The sequence below is a fragment of the Podarcis melisellensis genome, assembly GCF_964234715.1.
Source record: "Podarcis melisellensis genome assembly, chromosome: 3".
NCBI lineage: Eukaryota > Metazoa > Chordata > Lepidosauria > Squamata > Lacertidae > Podarcis > Podarcis melisellensis.
In genome coordinates, this window is record NC_138530.1 from 67,809,649 (window position 1) to 67,832,132 (window position 22,484).

The 22,484-nt window shown below is 40.5% G+C and overlaps 1 protein-coding gene and 1 long non-coding RNA gene across 6 annotated transcripts in view; one reads left to right on the plus strand and one right to left on the minus strand.

The window, feature by feature from the left end:
• CEP85L (centrosomal protein 85L) overlaps nucleotides 1–22,484 on the plus strand; it is a 97,527-nt gene that overhangs the window by 20,699 nt on the left and 54,344 nt on the right. For all 5 annotated transcript variants that reach the window (XM_081905437.1, XM_081905440.1, XM_081905439.1 and 2 more), the window contains one exon: nucleotides 21,559–22,343. In XM_081905437.1, coding sequence (XP_081761563.1) covers nucleotides 21,559–22,343 — 785 coding nt within the window. The remainder of the gene's footprint in view (nucleotides 1–21,558; nucleotides 22,344–22,484) is intronic.
• LOC309366716 lies at nucleotides 3,112–22,244 on the minus strand. The gene is made up of 2 exons (XR_014166854.1): nucleotides 22,105–22,244; nucleotides 3,112–3,329 (listed from the first exon to the last, which is right to left on the minus strand). It is a non-coding gene; the product is annotated as an uncharacterized lncRNA (long non-coding RNA).

Below are 22,484 nucleotides of genomic sequence, written 5' to 3' on the forward strand. Positions count from 1 at the left end.
ACCATTGAAGGAGGAAACTGTTGTTTGCCTGTGCAAGTGGTTCACATGTAGTTGCAGTCCCTTCCTGCTTCCATCTCAAAGCTTACTTGTAACTCATATTTAAAGGTCAGCAGCAGATAAGCTGTGGAAATAGGGTTCTGCTGTGTGAACATGTTTGTGTTGGTTTTTTTTTTAAGTTTTAGATAAAATGCTTTACATGTACAAATTAATGTACCCTAATTGTGAGTGATCTAGAAGGTTCTCTGTTAATATTAAGCCAGGAAGCGACACTCAGAATCGTGTCTTCATGTGAATCACTCTCAAATAACAGCTACCAATAAATATAACTGTTTTATGGGACCCAACAAAAGATAGGAATTTTAATGTGAGTGCTGCAGTTCATTTGTACGTGGTAGGAAATGTATTATCCCCTTCTGAATGGTGTTTTACTGAGTCAAATGATAAACTATATTTGCAACAAACAGAATAAAAATAATGCTGTGATTTACAGAGCAAACTGGGAAAATGTTGCTACTATGCTTTTTTCATGCATGTCAGTTGCATAAATATGTGCTCTGCAGTCAGCCAGACAGACACAGATTTACTTTTCCAACATGAAATAAAATAGTCCGTCACAGTAAACTGCTTTTAAATAAGTGAATGGTCATTGCAACCAATGAAAACTGCAATAAGGGAATGGATGCCGAAGAGCTGTCTCTTGCTTTTCGTCCATGTCTGATTTCAGAGGAAATAACTATTCTCTTTTAATGAAAAAAATTGTATTAATTTTTAACTCGTGTACTAATTTGTCTCTTTCCAAAAACCTGAGAGAAATCTGTCTGCAACTAGAAATGTATCTTTGGGTGAGATAGCTTAGGAAGAAGAGACAGGCAGAAGGACATTGCCATTTATTTTAAGTCATGTAATGGGCTCCTGCTAGTAATACCGTGAGTGTTGTTGGTGGACCAATATGTTGTCAGGTGTGGTTCTGCGTTTCCCTCACCCAGCAAATCAAGCAATCCCCCCCCCCCCCCGTGTTTCTGAAATGCATTGACGATATTCAGGAGGAAGAGAGCAAAAGGAATGAGCTGTCTTGCTCACATCCCCCTGTGACTCTTTCCTTTCCACTCCCACAGGACAGTTCAGGCAGCATGGAGGTATACTGCCACATCTACCAAGATTGGCTCAAGTGTGAAGAGCAGCTAAGTGAGAGGAGAATTCTTCCTCTTCACTGCTGCCCTTCTCACCCCTCCTCTCTCTCTCTCTCTCTCTCTCTCTCTCTCTCTCTCTCTCTCTCTCTCTCTCTGCACCATCCTGTTCTTCCTCTTGCTTTGCAGTTTCAGAATATGCCAGGAAGGAATGAAGTAGCTCCTTTCATAAAAGCAGACTTGTCCCAGGATGCCACCAGTTCCAGTGTCTATTGTGTTTTCTTTCATTTATGCAAGAAGAATGCTATGAAATGATACTTTCTAATAGGGCAAACAGTTCTGAAGGGAAGGAATCAGTGAAATAAAAGGCCAGTCATAAATTATGAGTCTTTATTTATAATGTTTACTGTATCATTATAGTTATTGCCAGTTCATTATGATACTGGAGCCCCTAGACTTTTAATTTTCCACAATTTCTTTGTAAGCATTCCTGTATGTAGTGGCATAAGGAACATTTTACCTGTGTTTATATGTACCCATATGGCCTTGCACAGAGGACAGTGTCAAAATCTGGAAGTAGAATCTGGAAATCATGAGCTGGAGACAAGGGAGAGTTGTCTCTGTCCAACCTACACTCATTCACAAATGCTTGGTTGCTCTTGACAGTGTATGTAGTATCTTTAATGTGCAATCTACCTGACCCTCACAAGAATTGAATGGAGAGGATCATGAGGATTATTATTAATTGAATTTATTTACCACCCTATACCCAGAGGTCTCAGGGCAGTTCACAGATTACCACATTAGGATTACTGGGCCATGTTGGCTTGAGTTTAGTCCATGAGCCCTTTTTAAGTAATGACCTCAAACCTCTCTCTATACCTAACATGACCCCTTTCTCTGTGGGGCATGACTTATTAAATATTCATGAATGAAAAGGCAAGGCTGTAAAACGTTCTGCATTAGAGGTGTTTATAAATGATTGATAAGCCCATTTGCTGCTGTAGTTTCAAGGATTAAACACCAGTGTACACAGCCTTGATATTTCTTGTATGCTTACATCTCTTTGAACTAGCATAGAGCCTGTGAGGAGACATAGGACCCATTGAATAAAAGTCTGTAAGCTTTCGGCTGAATCCTCTGTCTCCTCACAGGTTCTGTGGCAGCCCAAGTTGAGAAATGTGTCACTTGTATGGGAGCTATTGCTGTTGCCTCCCAGCCCTTGTGCCATTGCAATAATGCCTTTCAGGAGAGAGTGGGCAGAGTGCAGTGCTGTTTTCCCTTCTTCCTTCCCTATACCTATTGTCTGCTTCTAATAACCTCTGATAGTCAGTTTTGATGTTTGCACAGCTCAGAAGGCAGCCCTTGGTGATGAGTGTGTGGATGCAACTTAAAGACTACTGCTCCTAACTTGGCCCAATGTGTATGGGAAGCATGTTTATGTGATGTGTTTTGTGTTTCCTCACTGTGCTTGCATAGCAAGGGCTTGGGCATCTAGTAGTTCTGTTCTCGTGCATACTACAGTTTGCTCAGTTGTTCTTGCTTACATTTTTTTAAAAATGCCAGAGTACACTATATGATCTGCAGTTGATGGCCAGATATGGAAAAGGTTTCACTTAAATTTGTTGCTTGAGATTTGTTTTCTTACTTGCTTTTTTAATGTACTATCCTGCTCTTACATGGGGCATCCAGTAGTCTGGTCCCCCATCCAAAGTTCTGATCAAATCCACACCTGCTTAGGTTCAACAGTGTACTTCAGCCTCAAGTACTCCCAGACCATGAATTGGTTCTTGCTTGAGATTTGTTTTCCCATGGAAACCATAAAACAATGTAAGCAGTGTTTAAACTGCCAGGAGAGGAAGTGAAGCTTAAGTCGCTCCCTTCCCTTGTGAAAGCAAAAGTTGCGGAGAGGCGTGCCAACAGTTACTCTGCTAATGGAAAAAAAGTTTATTTCTATCAAGTATCTTGTCAGTATTTCAAGTCCTTAAAAATTACAAGAAACTTTTTTTATATATAATGGTACGGATACTCTTAAAATACAAGCAATGTCCTTTGCTGACTGATTGGGTCCTCACATTTTGCTATTAGGTGTAAATAGCATGATAAAAGATCATTTATCTGAGTTGAGAATTTTTTCAACAAAGATTTTGCATGGATGTTGTGTTGACTGTGGTAATCTGAGGTGCTGAACGAAGAGGAATACTGCAAAAGAAGCAACATATGTCTTAAGATGCATCTCCAAAACAGAAATATTTTCTTTATGCTGATCTTAACTCCCAGCAACCCCTTCTCCAATTCAAAAAGCAAGCATGTGAATGGAGAATGGAATCCTGGTTTCAAATCCTGCCTGCTTTAGCCAAGGACTTTGCTTTGGACAAGTCACTGTCCCTTAGTCGCAGTTTCACAACTAAATATATTGTAAACTATTGAACTATTTTTGGAAGAGTTTGATCAAGACTAAACATGATAATTACTGTGGATCCCTGTAGAAAAAAATATTATAGAACTGTTGATTAAGCAGCCCTGATCAAGATGGCTCTGGTTTTTGGAGTTCACAGGATGATTTGAGAGAGCTGGTAGGAAGTTTCCCTAATAAAAGTTTCTCTGATCTGTTCAAAGGGTATATGATTATCTACTAGTGGTTACATAATATGTTAGTTATCTAGTGGCATTAAGTGCTCAAACTGTAATTGGCCGGTATAGTTTGAATGATAGTAGCAAGGTAAGATGGTAAGAAGGCAGATGAATGATGTGAGAGCAGGAAAGTAGAGTATCCTGATGTCGGGTGGAATTCCATGGAGAAAAGCAAAAAGCTTGTAGCCAGATTTCTTCCTTCCAGCTAATGCACTTGGTTCAGGAGACGATTCTCCTGGCAGCATATTGTATTGATTTTTAGGTTGGAGACCGCAAGTCTCTAGGATTCTGTAACAGAAGACTGCAATTAGTTGGAAAACGAGCTGGCTGTAAATCAAAAATGTCTTTGTAGACCAACCTGCTCATTTTGGATTAGATTGAATTTATAGATGCCTCCCATTTCTTGCATTGCTTTTAAGTGTTGCTAAGTAACGGAGCATTAAAGAGAATTATACAAATGTATGCGTGTCATATTTAAGGCTACCAAGGCATTTTTTTAAGGCATAAAAGAGAAATAGAAAATAATTTGACTTGCTATAAGCCTAATCAAATATTGACAGTTTAGTGGGAGATTTTGAAAAGAGAGAGATTGATCAGGTTGGGTTGGACACCCAGCATTCATTTGTGCCTCTTGGAAAATCTTCCTTTTCTGTGTCTAAATGTAAAATAGAAATAAAAAGAAATACATAGATTTGTTCTTCTCCATATACTTGATGTGAGGTATGACTCAATAAAGGGCCTCAAATTTGGGCATGACTCAGCCGAAGTTAAGTACTTTGAAGTCCCACTGAGTTAAGTAAAAACAATAGAGTTGTGACACCTTAAAGACTAACAAATTCGTTATGTCACAATAAATTTCAGTGAAGGATATTTAACATGTGCTTAAGGTCCCCATGAAAATTGGGTTTACGCTTTTGTCATTGAAAACATCCCAAAAAACCCTCATGTCAAACTTGCCCTTCTGATAAATGCTCTCTTTGAGTGGAAGTAGATGAGCACAAATGTCTCGGCCACTCATTTGGCTTGATGTCTCATGCAGGGCTCTTCAACGGTCAGTATATGCCCACCCACCCCAATACTCAGTGCATGTGAGTTGTGATGTCAATGATCCTTTTGGTTTGCCACTAATAAATTTTGCAGCCAGCAATGTCTGGGAGAGTTATAATAGATAATATTCAGATAATATCCAGGGCTAGCATATAATAAGGTAAGCCCCACTAAAGTAAAGTCTAAAGTAGACTCAAGGTTTGCCACATAGTACCAGAATATTAATCAGGCAGTCCTATTAAATGTCCTAATTTTGTTTCCCAAGTCTAGATCATGTAGGACTGTCCACACTTTGTTTAGTGTTTACAAAGCCATGTCACTGGTATTGACTAAATATTTATTTGTCACTACAGCTGTCTCTACAACAAACTAGTTAGGTGGCGTCTCACTGGAAGAGTAGTTGATGTAATTGAAGGTTTACGGTTACAACAACTCCAGGCACCTTAATGCAGCAAGATTAATTTCACAGTTTTCTGAAGTTGGAACACCCCTCAAGTGAAAAAAGCTTCTAATCCTTAGGATAATCCATTGGCTTTCTGCACTTACAGCTAATGAACTTGCAGTTTTTGTGATCTTAACTTGACAGTAAATTCATTAGGAGATCAGGGTTATACTGGGTCATTACAGTTTTGTTGTAGGGGGGGGGGAATTCCAGTCTTAAAACCAGTGCCCAGTTTTTAGAGTACACACGTCAGAGCAAATAGGAATGCTTTTAACACATGATCACACCTTGTCAATGAGAACCATATTAGGGATTTGTATTATTTAAAATTTTCTACAAGAAGTGGAAACTTCTGTGGACAGATCAGAACAGAGGGCAAGTGTTTGGCGAATGTGAATTTTATTTTGTATTTTGAGCAATTTTGATTATACATAATAATAGTTAATGCACTTGAGGGTGGTTCCTGCAATATTTCATACATTGAACCAAAGTGTTAAAGTGACTGCCTTTATTCCGAGGGTCAGATGAGGGAGGGGGAACTGATCTCTTCTTACTAAGCGAAGGTCAAGTTCTTCATCAGGAGACTAACAATTTTTTGCTTTGGTTTCCATGTTCCTTGGGCTCTGGCTATTAAATAAAGCCTAGCATCCCACTGAAAGCAATTTGGAACATAGATTAGAGAAGGTCAGCAGAAACACACTTTTACAAGAGCACAGAAATAACTGTCAATTTAAAAATCTGTATAACCTATTACATGGTAGCTGCCTGCCTGTTTTGTGTGGTCTGCAGGTGTATTTACTCTGCAGACTGGGGGAAGCTCTCATGAATGAAATAAAGAGCAGCGTGTTAAACCCATTTTTATGTATAAAGGTTTGTTTCTCTCAGTGTTCTGTTGTTGCCTCTAGATATTAAATCCACACTTGTGTACACCAGTGGATAGTTCAGGGTAATAGTTGATAACTTTAACATATATGACAGATAATCATGTTATCTCTTCTCTGTGCAGTGGTACCTCGGGTTAAGAACTTAATTCGTTCTGTAGGTCCGTTCTTAACCTGAAACGGTTCTTAACCTGAAGCACCACCTTTCTGCACCTCTTCTCATTAACAGCCTCTTCTGACTTTATGCTCTTTATCATTTCCTCTTAATTGTGTTTTTAACTCTGTGGAATTCAAAAGTAACGAAATATGTTGCTGCTTTTGTTTCATATCAAGGCCTTTGGGTTGTTTGGCATATGTGCCTCTAGTGATATATCAGAATTTTAGTAGTGGGAAGAACCATTAATTAAGTATATAATTAATTAAGCTTCAATTGGAAGGATGAATGCTAATGATGTTACCTCGTTGGAAGCCATTCACTCAATAAAAGGAGGGGAAATGAGCATAACTAAACGCAGAGCTGGTGTCCAGGCTCCCATCCCAGTGAGCTTCATGACTGGGGATTTGAACCCTGATCTCCCAGGTCCTAGTCCAACCACACTGGCTCCCTAGAATACTTCTGCTATGGAGCAGCTATATAAATTAAGAAGGTAAATAAATATGGGGAAAGCAAAATGTCGGAGAAGGATCTGAAATATTTTCTTAGAAGCTTGAATTTGTTTTATTCTGGATTTTTTTAAATTTGATTTTTTTAATGTGTTGTAAACCGCTTTGAGATTTTTTTACTTATAAAGTGGTATAGAGAAGATGATGATATACTCCCGCAATAAGGTTCCTAGACGTTCCGTTGATTCCAGCATTGCAGGGGGTTGAGCTAGATGACCCTTAGGGGTACCTGTCACCTCTACAGTTCTGTGATTCTATGACCGTAACCTAGGTTTAAGGTGGCATTTGGTGATGAACTTATATATCTGAGTTTCTAACCCTGCATGGCATACTCACCCACAGTATTCACTTTGCAGGAATGTTGGCATTGCAAACACATGCTCCTTTGGGGTTGGTGGCTCTGCACCCATCTGTGAAGGTGGCACCTGGTTCTAGGCAACAAGACTGCACCCTCCTGTTCTGGCTCCTGCTTAGTCGCTGTTGCCTTGTGTTTCATCTTTTGCCTCGGCTGCTCAAAGCCTCCCTATCCCCCGCCCCCAGTCCTACATTCTGCAGGAAGGGGAAGTGGCATCCTTGCTCCTCCTTCTGAAGTAGCTGAAGTTGGGGCAGAAAGGGGAGGTCTCCCTACTCCTCCAGCCCAATTTTTAACTACCGTATTTTTCGCTCTATAGGACGCACCAGACCATAGGACACACCTTGTTTTAGAGGGGGAGAACAAGAAAAAAAAATTCCCCCCCTCTCTGCTCAGCGTCCTTCAGCGAAGCAGCAGGAGAAATGGAGCCCCTTCCATTTCTCCCGACGCTTCGCTGAAGGGGCGCACCAACCCCTCTCGCTCTCCAGGCTTCAGTGAAAGCAACGCGAAGCTTCTGGAGCACGGAGGGAGCGCTCCCTCTGCACTTCGGAGGCTTTGCATTGCTATCGCTGAAGCCAAGGAGCCTGCATTCGCTCCATAAGACGCACACACATTTCCCCTTAATTTTTTTTTGGGGGGGGGAATGCGTCCTATAGAGCGAAAAATACAGTATTTAACCTTTCCTCCCACCTCTCTCTCTCCCCTCCTGTGCCAGGGTTTACCCATTCAAATCTGATCCCTATGACACTGCGAGACTCATGACAGCTGGATATTTCATTTGAAGGCATTTCAATAAGATAAGGTGTCGGTTTTGACATGTTCATAGTACAGTACTTGATGTGTGGAGCACTTTATAGTCGTCACCCTTACAACTGCAGAGGGTCATTATCCACTAGTCATCACTGGGTTAAAATTCTTACACTGTCCAAGTCCAGACACTAGGCTATATAAAGCAGTGGAATTCTTGATGTCAGCTAATGTTCTCCTAATAAAATTTGAGTTGAAATTGGATTTACATAGTTTTATAACAAGATTGGCAAAACCAGCTATGACTTGTTTTCTTGTCCTCTGCAGCAAAGCTTCTAAGTGGTCAGCACTTTCAGTGCTTATTCACTTCGTATGTTTTATTATGTTAATTGCTTAAAAATAAATAAATAAAGGTTTCAGCATTTTAAGGAGATGCTTGATGCTCTGTGAATGTTTCATCAGTGTGTGGAGGCAAATTATTACTAGTTCCAGCAATTCATTAGTGTAAGTGGGAACAGAAACAAGTCCCAGATTAGAGCTGAATATTCTTGATCTGGATTACTTTATTTACTGTTTTCAAATATCAAATTAAAATTGTTCCCTTATTTTGAGGAATTCTACCTCAGTACTAGCCCAGCGTCAGTGCAGTACAGATGGTACAGTCATGCTACATTTAGGTGAAAGGTTTGCAAATTTCAGGCTTTGTTTTTTAGTAGATTCCTGAGATTTGTCTGCTTTGTTTTTTAGTAGATTCCTGAGGTCTACCACTCAGAATCAGCTGCACAGTAGTGGGTCAGGGGGACAGATATGTCCTCAGAATTAAGAAACAGTTTATCTCTGAGCAGGAAACTAATTCTATGCTCAGCTGAGGAATTAGTTTTCAGTACTGGAACTGAACTCACATTCCAGTCATACAGACATCTGACCCTAGTTTCTTGACAGCTTTCCTCGAGTCAGAAATCAAGTTTGAGGGAGGAAGGAGCCTTTTTCTATTGCCATTCTTAAATTATTGGGAGTAATACACACTTGCTAATCTACCTCTGGATGGCAATCTGCCTTCTGCCTGCCCCTGTATATAGAGATGCAATCAGCTGCCCTGAAACTAAGCAGGTCTTGGTCTAATCAGTGTCTGGATGGAAGGCTGAGAGCTTAGATATGAATCCACCAAAGAAGAAAAATGTAATGTGTGCGCGCGCTCTCTCTCTCTCTCTCTCTCTCTCTCTCTCTCTCTCTCTCTCTCTCTCTCTCTCACACACACACACACACACACACACACAGTATATATAAGCACACTTTGTGGTACTTCATGGAGACAATAATTAATGTATTTCACCTGAAACACACTGGCATCGGAAGTGTTACAGGCTCTCTCTGTTTATGACCATAACAGTCTTATACTAGCTTATTTTATTTTTAATGGAAGTGTGCGCTCAAACTGAAGGAAAATGTGTGTATGTGCACACGTGTATTGCTAACAGCATAAACATCAGAATAGTTTTTTTAAAAAAACTTTCCATATTTACCTATAGAATAGTTATTTCTCTTAAATATATAACATAAATATATTTACATTTCTACCAACAATTTGGTACTTTTAAAATCTCAGTCCTTCTTTCTGTAAGCTTCTTAGTTTGGTTTAGCAACCCACTTTCATACTCTTTTGTTGCCATAACAAAACCTTGAGACTCAGTACCCACATACCTCTCTTCCTGATTGATGATATAAAATACTGTCTGTGAGGCTTCTAAAAATCACTAGGGTGTGGGTGTGTTTGTGTATCTTTGTGTGTTGATGTGTATCGGTGCGCACGTGCTAGGTTTCACATTTCATCCCAGTAGCATTGCTCTGGTCAGATACCATTGCAAATGGGATTTGCTGTTACTATTAGGTGACACATAAAAACACATAAGAAGCTGCAGTGCGCAAAATAGCTCCCTGTATGTTTTCTATCTTGTCCTTCCCCTTCCCCTAGGGGTCCAGAACACTTTAAATCATTAATGTCAGTAAACTAGCCTGAAATAGCTTATTTTAGTGAACTTAATGCAGGAGGCTGAATACATTTAAGTACCTCTGGATAGGTTATCTGAATAGGTGGTTTTGTATTTGTATTTGATATTTTCTCTCCTTTGTTCTTTAGCTGCTTATGTATTTATAGCTTACCAAGTTGATTTCTGTTAAGACGCACTGAACTCAAAATTAGTTTTAGGGATGCCTGTCCTAAGGAAATACATAATTACTAGGAAGCAAGCCCTGTTGAGCTCTGTGAGACTTACCTCTGAGTAAATATGTTTAGTTTTGCACTCCATGAGAACTTCACCACTCTCACTTTCCTTAAAAAATAATGGCATGAAATTTAATTTTATTATTAGTAATAACATTTGAACATAGTACAGTGATACCTCGGGTTACAGACGCTTCAGGTTACAAGTGCTTCAGGTTACAGACTCCGCTAACCCAGAAATAGTACCTCGGGTTAAGAACTTTGCTTCAGGATGAGAACAGAAATCGTGCTCCGGCAGTGTGGTGGCAGCAGGAGGCCCCATTAGCTAAAGTGGTGCTTCAGGTTAAGAACAGTTTCAGGTTAAGAACAGACCTCCAGAACAAATTGAGTTCTTAACCCGAGGTACCACTGTATTCTCTTGTTAGCTTATAGTATAGAAGAATAAAAGAATAAAAATAAAGCATAAGGTATATAAATAAAGCTAATATAGATACAAAGTAAACAATAATAAAAACTTTCCACAGTCCCAAAGTTAAATAAAGATATAAAAACTGAGACCAGACTTCATGAGTTATCTAAAAATAACAACCTGAGTGAACAGAAAAGTCTTCACTTGGAGCTGATAAGACCCCAAGGATGGCATTAGACATACCTTTTTGGGAAAAATGTTGCATTACTAGTAGTGTACCACTACTGAAAAGGCTTTCTGCCTATTTGTTACCTGCCTCACTTCTTTCAATAGAGGCACTTTAAACATGGTCAGCAGCTTCTCAGACCGAATGGGATAGAAGGCTTGAATTATCTCACATTTTGAGCATTCAGAACCATCATGTCAAGGAAAGGCTAGCATAGGCTAGAACCCTGGTGTGCTAGTTTGACTATGCAAGAGAGTTTTTTTTAAGTTTCTGTTTTTTAAGATGTGGGGAGAATTCAAACATTTAATCCAGGCATCCCCAATCTCAGCCCTCCAGATGTTTTGGGACTACAATTCCCATCATCCCTGACCACTGATCCTGTTAGCTAGGGGTGATGGGAGTTGTAGTCCCAAAACATCTGGAAGGCTGAGTTTGGGGGTACCTGATTAAAACCCATACCTGCAGTCTAAAGTGGTCATCCAGCAACAGAGCTCTCATGTGAGGCTGGCGAATGCTGTTCAGCGTGTATCAGAAATGTAGGATATGTGATGTTTGAGGCTATTGGTGAACTTAACAGTAGAGGGTAGGAGAAACACACAGGATTTTTATAATAATAATAATAATAATAATAATAATAATAATAATAATAATAATAATAATATATTAATAAATTAATTTATAACAAGCTTTTAAAAAATCTGATTGCTGTAAATAGATTTAAAAACAAGCAAGTCCAGACTTGCAGTCAAATAGACACAATACAAAGGACAAAAAGAATGGTGAAGGAAGAGAAAACCATCCAATTCTTAAAGTTATATTCTAGATCTTATCTAGCTGGAATGGCCATAGCAGATACAGTTATGAGACAGGAGGAGGCAAAATGGCAGTTAGCCCCAGCTGATCTGATGGAGTGTGAATTACTGTGTCCTTTTCCTCTGATGCAGCCATATTGAAAATTGTGCTGGCTTATATCTATGTCTCATTCCTGACTCAGAGGAAAACATCAGGAGGGTAGGTGAACACATACAATTGACTTCTGCTGAATGCGACGAAGATTAAGAGTGCTATTACAGGCGCCATCCTACAAAGAACATTGAGGGGCCCAACGCGATGTCCTGTGTGATGGCACACAGTGTCCCTATATTGTTCTGCCCAGGCCTCTGCCTATGGCTAATATATATGTTTCCCCTCTAAAACAGAGTAGTATTAGGTCAAGCACTAATGAAAGTCAAGAAAGCTTTCATTAGTAACCTCTTTGTGTCCATTTAGACAGGTTTTTTTCTGGAATTGCTAACAAATAGTACACTTTCCATTAAATTTGTGAACTGTAGAATTACCAAAAAAGTAACAGTTTCCATTTAAAGTGCTGTGTATATGTACAGTTTTATTTAATACATTGCTTTTAGTAAAATCTGATGCTTAACTTTGTCCAGGCTGCTGTCTCTGTTCCTAGCCTTTCTTAGGAACTGATGTTTTAGTGAAACATTGGGCATTCTGGAAGGGTTTATTTGGCAGAGATGGTTGTTCCTGGCCTTCATTGTATCTTGTATAATGTTAAGCAATGCTTGGGTGGTGAAGAACAATATTGCTGTTTCATAACAACTTTTAATAAGAATGTAAGTCTCTATATCGCTGGAGAGGAAAAATAAAAAGAACCTCTGGGAAGTTATATCATCAGCAGTATGAAAACATATGGGTATATGAAGGATAAAACAGACCCATTAAATTTCATTATCTAGGGGGAAATAGACAGGCAATGTGTTGTAGAAACTTATAGAAGATTAGACTCTTGTGTAGCCTTTGGAGCTTGCAGCCTTGATTTTAAGTTTTATTGCCAGTATTTTAATCAAATGAAAATGTCAGGTTATACTGCCACCCATAATAAAGGTGTATAAATAATATTGGGATTTCAGTTTACCATCTGGCTTTATAGGCAATTACTTTTTATCCTGTGCCCTAAAACGTATGGTTTCACATCAGGAAACATACAACAGTGAGCACACTGCCTAAGAATTTTGGAATTTCCATCTTGGCTTTGAGTTGGCTTGTTTCAAACAAGCCATAGTTGACATCAGTCACAATAATACCTGGGTGTTAACGGTTGGTTTGGATGACACAATAAGCTGTAGTTAAACAAAAACAAGTAAAGGTTTTCAGCTATGTCAGAAGAAGAGGGGGGTGTAAGAACTTGTGGTTTATCTAGGCAATCGTGTTAAATTCAAGAATAATGTGTCTGCCTTAGTTGTTCAAGTAATCCTACACTTTTTTTGGTACTAGGGGTGCTTTCACATGGGGACTTGATATTGGATATGGATTATTCATATCTGGTTTCGGTGCGTGCACAAATACGCTTCTACACATTCTATTTCTTCATTTGTGCATATTCATTATTATTCATCCTTTTGCCATTCACACCAGTGGGCGGAGCTTGGTTGAATAGATCTGTGCTCTGGTGTGTTTTGTCTTTCCCCCTCAGTAACTTGTCTTTTGCGCTTCACTGACCTTTCTACTCTGAGCATGTGCACAGACATTTCTGTACCCATATGAAACCAGCTTTAGAAAAGAATCCCATTGAAAGTGTGCAGGAGCTACAAGAACATATGTTACCAGCCCTTAATGGTGTTTCACCATAGGCAAAATGGATTTGGGGGGGCATATCCATTTCTACCTGGCCTTTAAAAAATAATAATACTGAGATCTTGCACAAGTATCTTAGCTATATTGCTCTGTTTGATTTGTCAGGAATGTGTTTGGGTGACAATATCCTCCCTCCAGTTAAAAGTACCCCATAGGTAAAAGGTAAAGGTACCCCTGCCCGTACGGGCCAGTCTTGACAGACTCTGGGGTTGTGCGCCCATCTCACTTAAGAGGCCAGGGGCCAGCGCTGTCCGAAGACACTTCCGGGTCACGGGGCCAGCGTGACATCGCTGCTCTGGCGAGCCAGAGCCGCACACGGAAACGCCGTTTACCTTCCCGCTGGTAAGCGGTCCCTATTTATCTACTTGCACCCGGAGGTGCTTTCGAACTGCTAGGTTGGCAGGCGCTGGGACCGAGCAGCGGGAGCGCACCCCGCCGCAGGGATTCAAACCGCCGACCTTTCGATCAGCAAGTCCTAGGCGCTGAGGCTTTAACCCACAGCGCCACCTGCGTCCCTTACCCCATTACCATTAACAAATCAGCCATGCATTCCCCCCCCAAGAAGCCACAACAAGTCTTTTGCTGTTGCTGTTGTTAGCCAAACGCTGCTGTATGTATTGTTACTACAATCTGTGTGATAATTATCCTCGTGTATTTTGTGGACATCTTCAGAGAACAACAACTCCTAACTGGGTCATTAACATTTGGATGTGCATTCAGCATGTGGCAACTGGTGGAAATAGGCTTGCTTGTAATGTTTAGGTTGCCAGAAATAAAATGACTAGGTTGTGCTCAGGTGAAGAGAAAATAGAAGGGATGTCAGAGACCACCCACCAAAGTGACACGTGACAAACCACCCACAAATCAAATAAATGTTTCAACAAGCTTCTACACCAGTTTTGACAGAATAAATAATGGGCCATTTTACTTACTGGGTTTTCTGTCGTAAGTAGAAATATGGATTAAATGTAAAATAAGTACAGTTAGGCATTTGGATAATGACAACACTTTGTCAACATGGCAAAAAACTTGTGCATTAGCAACACTGATGCCACAATAAACTCATTTCTGGAAGCATCCAGTCTGCCTTGAATCTTTGTTTTCAAAAATTCATTGTAATAGTCATGAGATCAGACCTGTGCAGAGTTTGTCTGAGGCCCAGGGCAGGAGTCTTGTTAGAATAAAGTTATAAGCTCAAACAAAAAAAACAGCCGGTCCCTGGCGGCCCCCCCCCCTGAACATCTTACCCCTCTGAGGGCCCTCTGCTCTGCATGGACGTGCACGAGATGCTTTATTTAGAATACTAGGATCTTGTTTCCCCTCCTTGATCTCCAAGCCCAGGTCATTTTGTATGGGTATGTGAGGTAAATGGAAAGTTCTAGAATAATCAGCATTATACTTCAGAAGTTGTCCTAAATGCAATTCATCTGGACTAGGTAGCTGCATTTTTCCTCCAAATGAGTTTGAGAGAGAAAAATACAACACATATCCTGCAGTAATTCACATGGTGAATAGTTTTGTGGTTTGAACTGTTCCCTAATGATAGATTGGGGGTGCAGTAGAGTAACAGCATCACAAATGAAATGTAGTGTGAGAATAATCCCAAAGTTAGCGTATTTTTCACTCCATAAGACGCACCTGACCATAAGACGCACCTGACCATAAGACGCACCTAGTTTTTAGAGGAGGAAAACAAGAAAAAAAAAATTCTGAATGAAACAGTGGATGTATGATTTTTGTGGTTCATGCTGTGGCCACAGACATGTGATCTGATGGTGAATTTGGGGTGACCAATGCAAAAATCCTGAGGATCCATGTGGATCCGTGCTTTGTAACCTCGTTTTTGCGCCATTGTGGCCTCCACACAACAGTGAGTGGGTGAATTTTTTTGGTGCAGGCTGTAGCCATGGACATGCTATGTGATCTGATGGTGAATTTGGGGTGACCCAATGGGCAATTTGGCTCCAGGGACCACGCATTCGCTCCACAAGACGCACAGAAATTTCCCCTTACTTTTTAGGAGGAAAAAAGTGCGTCTTATGGAGCGAAAAATATGGTAAATAATGGTCCCACATAGTACGGGAGTTGGATGGCAGATGTGGGGGAGAGTAGGCAAGGTTAAAAGTAGTTAAAAACTGATTTAATGTGGCCCTTTTCCACCAATGTAAGAGGTGTTTATTCAGTATAAATCTGAATAAACATGTCACCCACACAACCACCTCATTTACTAGTTTCCTGACACCTCCTTATTCTGCTCTCAAATGACATTCTGTCTTGCTGGGAGGCACAATTCATCCATGGCTGTGGATCCTTTTGCTGGCTCATCAGCTATGTGGTACACTTACTGGCAAACTGCCCAAATACATTGTTTTACCCTTCATTCTCCCCTCACTTAATTTAAGTAACTCTTAAAAAAATTAAACATACTGAAGGGGTTTGAACAACCTGAGCTGAAAGTCGAAGCTAATCTCACATGAAGGGCTTTGTTATTCTCATATTCCTAGAACACAAAAGCTTTATAAATTCAGAATAAAAATTGTTTCTTTGGCTTCATGAGTGGATTGTCAGCTGTTCTCATGCTACTTCTGGATGTTCCTTTTGCATTATTATTCCAGCTGTTGAAGTAGTCAACACAATATTATTATGTCATTGCAACTTGGAATTTAATGGAATTGCTACCAAAGCAATGGTGAAAGTTCTCAATTTTGAATTCACATTTCTAAATAAGATTGACAGCCCATGTGGCTCTAGGGGTGTGGGGAGATTATATCAGTGTATTCTAAATTTCAAAAAGGAAAAAAGGCAATAGGCACCTAAACCCCCCCCCCCAATAAGTATATGGAATGGATTGTTGGGGAATTTGCAGCTGGACTGTTGTGGACTCATACCCAATAAAGCTCTGTTCTGCTGATTTTGGCCCCAGTATTTTCTGATCAGTCTTGCTGTGTGACCTGACTGTATCTATAGGCAGTAGGAATTTCAGTGAAAATAAAAGCGGATATAGTAAAATACTGTATTTTTCCATCTATAAGACGCCCCCATGTATAAAAGGTAAAGGGACCCCTGACCATTAGGTTCAGTCACGAATGACTCTGGGGTTGTGGCACTCATCTCATTTTACTGGCCTAGGGAGCTCGCGTACAGCTTCTGGGTCATGTGGCCAGCATGACTAAGCCGCTTCTGGTGAACCAGAGCAGCGCACGGAAATGCCGTTTACCTTCCCGCCGGAGCGGTACCTATTTATCTGTTTGCACTTTGACTTGCTTTCGAATTTTGCTAGGTTGGCAGGAGCTAGGACCGAGCAACGGGAGCTCACCCCGTCGCGGGGATTCAAACCGCTGACCTTCTGATCGGCAAGCCCTAGGCTCTGTGGTTTAGACCACAGCGCCACCCACGTCCGTCCCCCATGTATAAGACGCCCCCTATTTTGGGGGACTCAGATTGTCTCCAGTCCACCCTCGGCACTATCCATGTATAAGACTCCTCCCCCTAATTTTTGACATTATTTTTAGGGGGAAAACCTAGTCTTATACACAGAAAAATATGGTACTTTCAATTGCATCACACCAGCAAAACAATGGGTTGCATTGTTTCTAGTAATTTATTAAGCTTGCCTTCATTCTGCTCTTGAAGTCTTAACTGTTTCTTGATAATGCAAAATTAGAACTGCAATGAACTATAACCCCAGACAAATTCCCTCAACCTTTGCAAGATTTATCAGCTGTTTCAGAGAATATAGTTGTCTTGATCTAGCAAGGAAGCACTCTATATGGAAGCTGGTTTCTAGCTCTGAATCATTCTTTTACATCTTTTATATATCAGGTTCTACATGTGCAGAAGTATACATTGCACAGGATGAAGTAGCTCGCATTCCCAACTATGGTTCTGTGTAGCATTTGTCACAGTGCTGTAGAATGGGGTTCTGAGCACCTTTTGATTCTAGGTACCCCACATGTGATCACTACCAAAACTGTGACCATGTGTGTGGTAGTGATGTGCAAAGATATCTCCTTAGAGGAGAAGATGAATAGAGGCCAGAAGAACTGGCATTAAATCCTGGCTGAGACACATAGAATTGTAAATCACATTGTAGACAAACAATGCAAATTGTAAAATTGGGGAATTTCAGGACCACAGCCACAAGGGTTTGTAGAAAGCGTTCAGCTAGGATAATTGCAATATTATATTTCTTGCTCTTGTAAATTTCTCCCATGTTTTGAAAGAGTTCACTGCTGCTTTTGTTGCAAGGTTCACGCAGAAGTTAAAAGGAGTCAAAAATAGAAGATAATTAGACTTACATGTTCAGAGGCAATATGCCTCTGAAATCCTAATTGCTGGGGGACAGACAACAGAGGAGGGCTGATTGTGAACTCCCTGGAAGCATTCATCTGATCCAACAGAGCAGTGCTTATGCTATGCAAGCTGTCATTTTAGCCAAGCAAGTAGGTTAGGGTTCATTCAGACTGTCAGTGTTTCACGGGAGGGATTCAGGCACATTGGAAAACTAGGCTTGCATCCTGATGCAACATATCCACTTGAAGCAACAACAACAACACCCAGAGTTTTTGCAGTTTGGAAAGTGATAGGAAAATGTGTTGAAAAGTGTGGGATGAACAAATGAATTATGGTAGGAACAGGTCCTACCATGGTGCTGTGTTGTTTCCTAGGCTGAAGAAGTGCAGCACAGTACCATGGCAGCTGCTTTGGCATTTTGTAGCTTATAAAAGTTGCCACCACATTACACTGTTTTTTCTTATGGTTGTGGAAACACAAGAGAGCTTGTACTGTTTAAAATGGACCCAACTTAGAGCCTATCCACACTTCCTCTTGTCCTGCTGCTTTTCCCTGGGGAAAACCGCTCTCTAGCACTCAGTCACTGCAAACAGCATTTTTGGTTTTCTGTGGATTGTCGTTTGTTCCAATTTAGAGCAAAAGAGTGGATTTTCCCAGGAAAGGAGCAGAAAGCGTGGGCCAAGTGAAAAGCTGCTCAGGCCACAGGACAAGTGGCTGTGTGGATGAGCCCTTGGTCATGCTGCTTAATTTTAGTGCATCTTCTCCAAGTGAAACTTGGTTTAATTCCACCTGCTGAAAAGCAATGGCACAAGTTAAAAAGGAACCCACACCCAATCTCAGGGTTTGGGACAAGACTGTTTTGCAACGGAAGAAAAATAAAATCTGCAAGCAAATACTTATTTCAAATAGAAAAAAATAACTTGTAGACAGTTATAAGTTGGCAGACAACTCCTTGAGTAAAAATGGTTTCACTGTCTTGCTGTGTATACAGTTCAGTTAGAATGCAACCAGCCAAGTGTGCATTTATGTACTCATTCTTTTCCCAGGGGCATTCATGTAATTACGGCTGAATAGATGGCAATAACCTAGTAACAGAACTTCTGAACAATGCACGTGGTAAACCACCTTATATTATTTGTTTCAACAGACAAGATTTGACTGCTGGTGGCCCTATGCTATAAACTAGGAGCACAAGATGCTAGCTTTAATTGATTAATCACTGTGGTTAATCAACTAAAACTTTAATTAAAGATTAACATTCCATGTTTCACCCTGCTTAATTGGTTGAAATGATGATCATCAGTAAAGATTTCAGGACCTTGGACCCTGAAAGAGCCCAGTACCATGTAAGAGACACAGAAGCACAACCCTTCCTTTCCCAGAGTCTTGATTTAAGAAGAAACTTGTAAGATGATCTTTTCTTTCAGTTTGCATGCAAAGCTACCAGAATAGTTTGGCATTCAGAGTGAAACTGCTATGGTTACTCCTCTTACAGGAATAGCCACAGGAAGCTGAAGGTGTCAGTGTTAAGCTGAAGTCAGTGTCAGTACATTTTCTGCAGTGCAATCCTGTGTGTATTTTGCTCAGATGTAAGTCCTATTGAATTCAATGGGATTTACTCCCAAGTAAATGTGTGCAGCTTTACAGCTGCAGGCATAGGATTACAGCCTTTTGAGTAGATTTATATAGCATTGCACTGTTAACCATTTGCCTTCCATAACACAATTGTGTGCAATATGGCTTCAGAATTATACAGTGGTACCTCGGTTTTCGAACGGAATCGGGTCTGGAAGAAAGTTCGACTTCCGAAACATTCGAAAACCGAAACTCAATAGCCGACAGCTAGGCTTCAGGGTCTTGCACTCAGCGGAAGCCGCATTTCCTGTTTGACTTCCAAGGTGCATTCAGAAACCGAAGCAGTTACTTCCGGGTTTTTGGCGTTTGAAAACCAAGGCACCACTGTATTAAATATTGTCATTCTTTCATTCACTGTGATATGTAGTTTTATTTATTAATTTGCAAGTTGTCATAAATATAAAAGGAATTGCCCACTTGTTTCAAAGTCCTCAAAAAGGATCTGTCAACATTTTGGAGTATGTACATTTATTTGTATATGATTCAGTATGCTAGAAACTTCAACAATTTTAACTTTTTAATGACATCTTTGGACTATGGCCATCGTAGTTAAGAGAGATGGCAATGAAATGTCATGCGAGAAGTAACATACTTTTGCAAGTCAAGTACAGTCTGGTCCCTGGAACACTGTACCTTCCATAACACAATTGTGTACAATATTGCTTTTTAATGACATTTAATGACACCTTCCCCGCTCCTTCCTGAGATCTGTGTGTCTGTGCCACCATTAGCGGAGAGCTGCTGAACAGGATTAAATTGCCTTTAACATGATTTACCTGAATTCTGCTAAGCATTACTCTCCTTGAAAACCATAATGGCATGGAGCACTCAGAAGTCTTGGAATTGTTTTGTTCTTTCCCCCAAAGCCATACATTGTAATTGTAGCAGATCACGATGATTAAGAACAAATAGTAAGACTTTTTAAAAAGCCTCCCGTGTAACAGCAACGTGAACAGCTTGGGGGAAGGTTGAGCCACGTGACGTTGTAAAGGCTAAGATTCTAATGCCAGGATTAGCTGCTTATTTTTGGTAGTCTGCAGGCTTTGATGCAAAGCAGCAGTTGCTAGGCATAGGAGAGCTGCTACTCAGATTCCAGTAACCTCTGCCTCACCTTTGTTAATTTTAACTTGCTTGTCTGTCTAGAAACGTTGGCACATGGGCATTTTCTATACGCCTACTGATATTTCAGATGGTGAATGGAGCCAGAATGGAAGAGGCGAGGCACTAGCAATATACCATTGCTATATACTGCGTTATTTTTCAGTATACAAAGGCTTGAATCTTAACTTCTTGTTCCATCAGCCAGATTTTCTACCTCCCACATCTCTCTGCATGAACACCCCCCGCCAAAGCCTATTCTGGTAGTTATGGGGTTCTTTTGAGCAGCATGGCATATGTTGCAGGGGGCCACAACACCAAAGGACAACTGTCCAAAATTGGGGATCCCACCTCCTTGCATAAATAAAGGTGCCTTTCTTTTGTGCAATTGCACATTTAGTTCCAGTATATTATCTACCTATATGTTTGAAGGTGTACAGTGATTTTATTAGCAAAACCATGTGATTTACTAGTGGCTATTCTAAATAGGAAACTAATAAGCCTTTATTTCTTCATTAGTATATAGTGTAACTTCCATATTATTCCAGAATTGTTTTTGGAAAATGGCAACATATTAAGGTCATTAAAACATACAACTAGGATGCAGCCAGGCAGGTGTTTGTTGGGGGTCTGTGTTGGTCATGCATGTGAGGTTTCCCCCCTTACAAGTCCTTTACGTTAGAATGCTTTAAGCATGAGGAGCGGAAGAAAAAAACAAAACATTTGATGCAGCTTTCCAGCCTCTTCCTGAAAATTTCAGAGATCAGTTCAGTCCTGTGTAGTTTTAGTGTATATAGTGAACTATAGTTTTTCCATCTTGTATCTCTTCCGCAAATTCTGTTAGTATACTACATGGATGAGAAAACCTGTGACCCTTCAGATGTTGTTTGACTGACTCCCATCAGCTCTGGCCAGCAAATGGCAGGGGATGATGGGAGCTCCTGACTATCAAATGTGGAGGGCCACAGGTTACCTGTGCCTGGTGTACTGCAATATAGACAGGCGTCTCATGAATTAAAAACCATGTATGCTTCAAATAATCTCATCTGTGTCAACACATTATGTTTAATTTCTTTGTGGTGCTTAATCTTGACCTATTCTTATTTGCACTGTGTTCACTCACATGATGAAAATCTTTTTCTCCAGATCATTCCACCTCAAGTGGTACTTCGTCATTTAAGCCCAGCCGTTCACTGGTCTCGATTCCCACTGCCCATGTGATGCCGTCTAATACCAGCTCTTCACTATCCCAGCATAGGGAACCTCTGAAGTCTGACTGTTCAAAATGGAGTACAAGCTTTTTGAGGTCCGCCGCAAGCAGGCATCAGGGCATCCTGGACAATTCTCTTGACATGAAGGACTTGAGGCCTGTAAGGAAATGGTCATCTTTGTCTAAACTCAGTGCACCCATTACCTGTAGCCAGGATGGGAGTGTTTATTCAGCAGAGTGCAGGACAAGCATGGATAAATTGGGAAGAGACAGCACTGTGTCACCACAATTAAGAATAAATGGGACAAGCTGTTTGCACAACAGCATGGAATTACTCAAGATGGAGGACAGAGAAACTGGGAAAAAAAGAAATTCTACCTTGGACTGCAAATACAAATTTGAAAGTTGCAGCAAGGAAGACTTGGGTGTTCTTGATCCCTCAAACAGGAGACATGCCTTAGATATGACCTATAGTGCCTTACCTGAAAGCAAGCCTGTCACATCCAATTGTGAAGTGTTTCATCAAGGATATATAACTTTGGGACCGCAGGCTGTGAGCGGGGTTCCCATTCAACCCTCAGAGAGGACTCAGAGATGGCTTACAGAACAATTTCATACAAACCCTCCAGAGTCCAGGCCTTCTGAAGAGCCATACAGTTTATCTCCTTGGCAGTTACAGCAGCTTGAAGAACTTAGAACAGGAAGTGAACATCCTGTGCAGGTAAGAGCAGAAATTCAGTTTTTGCTGCCACCAAGTGGATTGAAAGAGAAATGACATCAAATAACATATTAAATGACAGCAGTGGGTCCTTTACAGTCATATAGTGTAGCATGTGTCTGATGGCTTTGATAGTAAAGATTT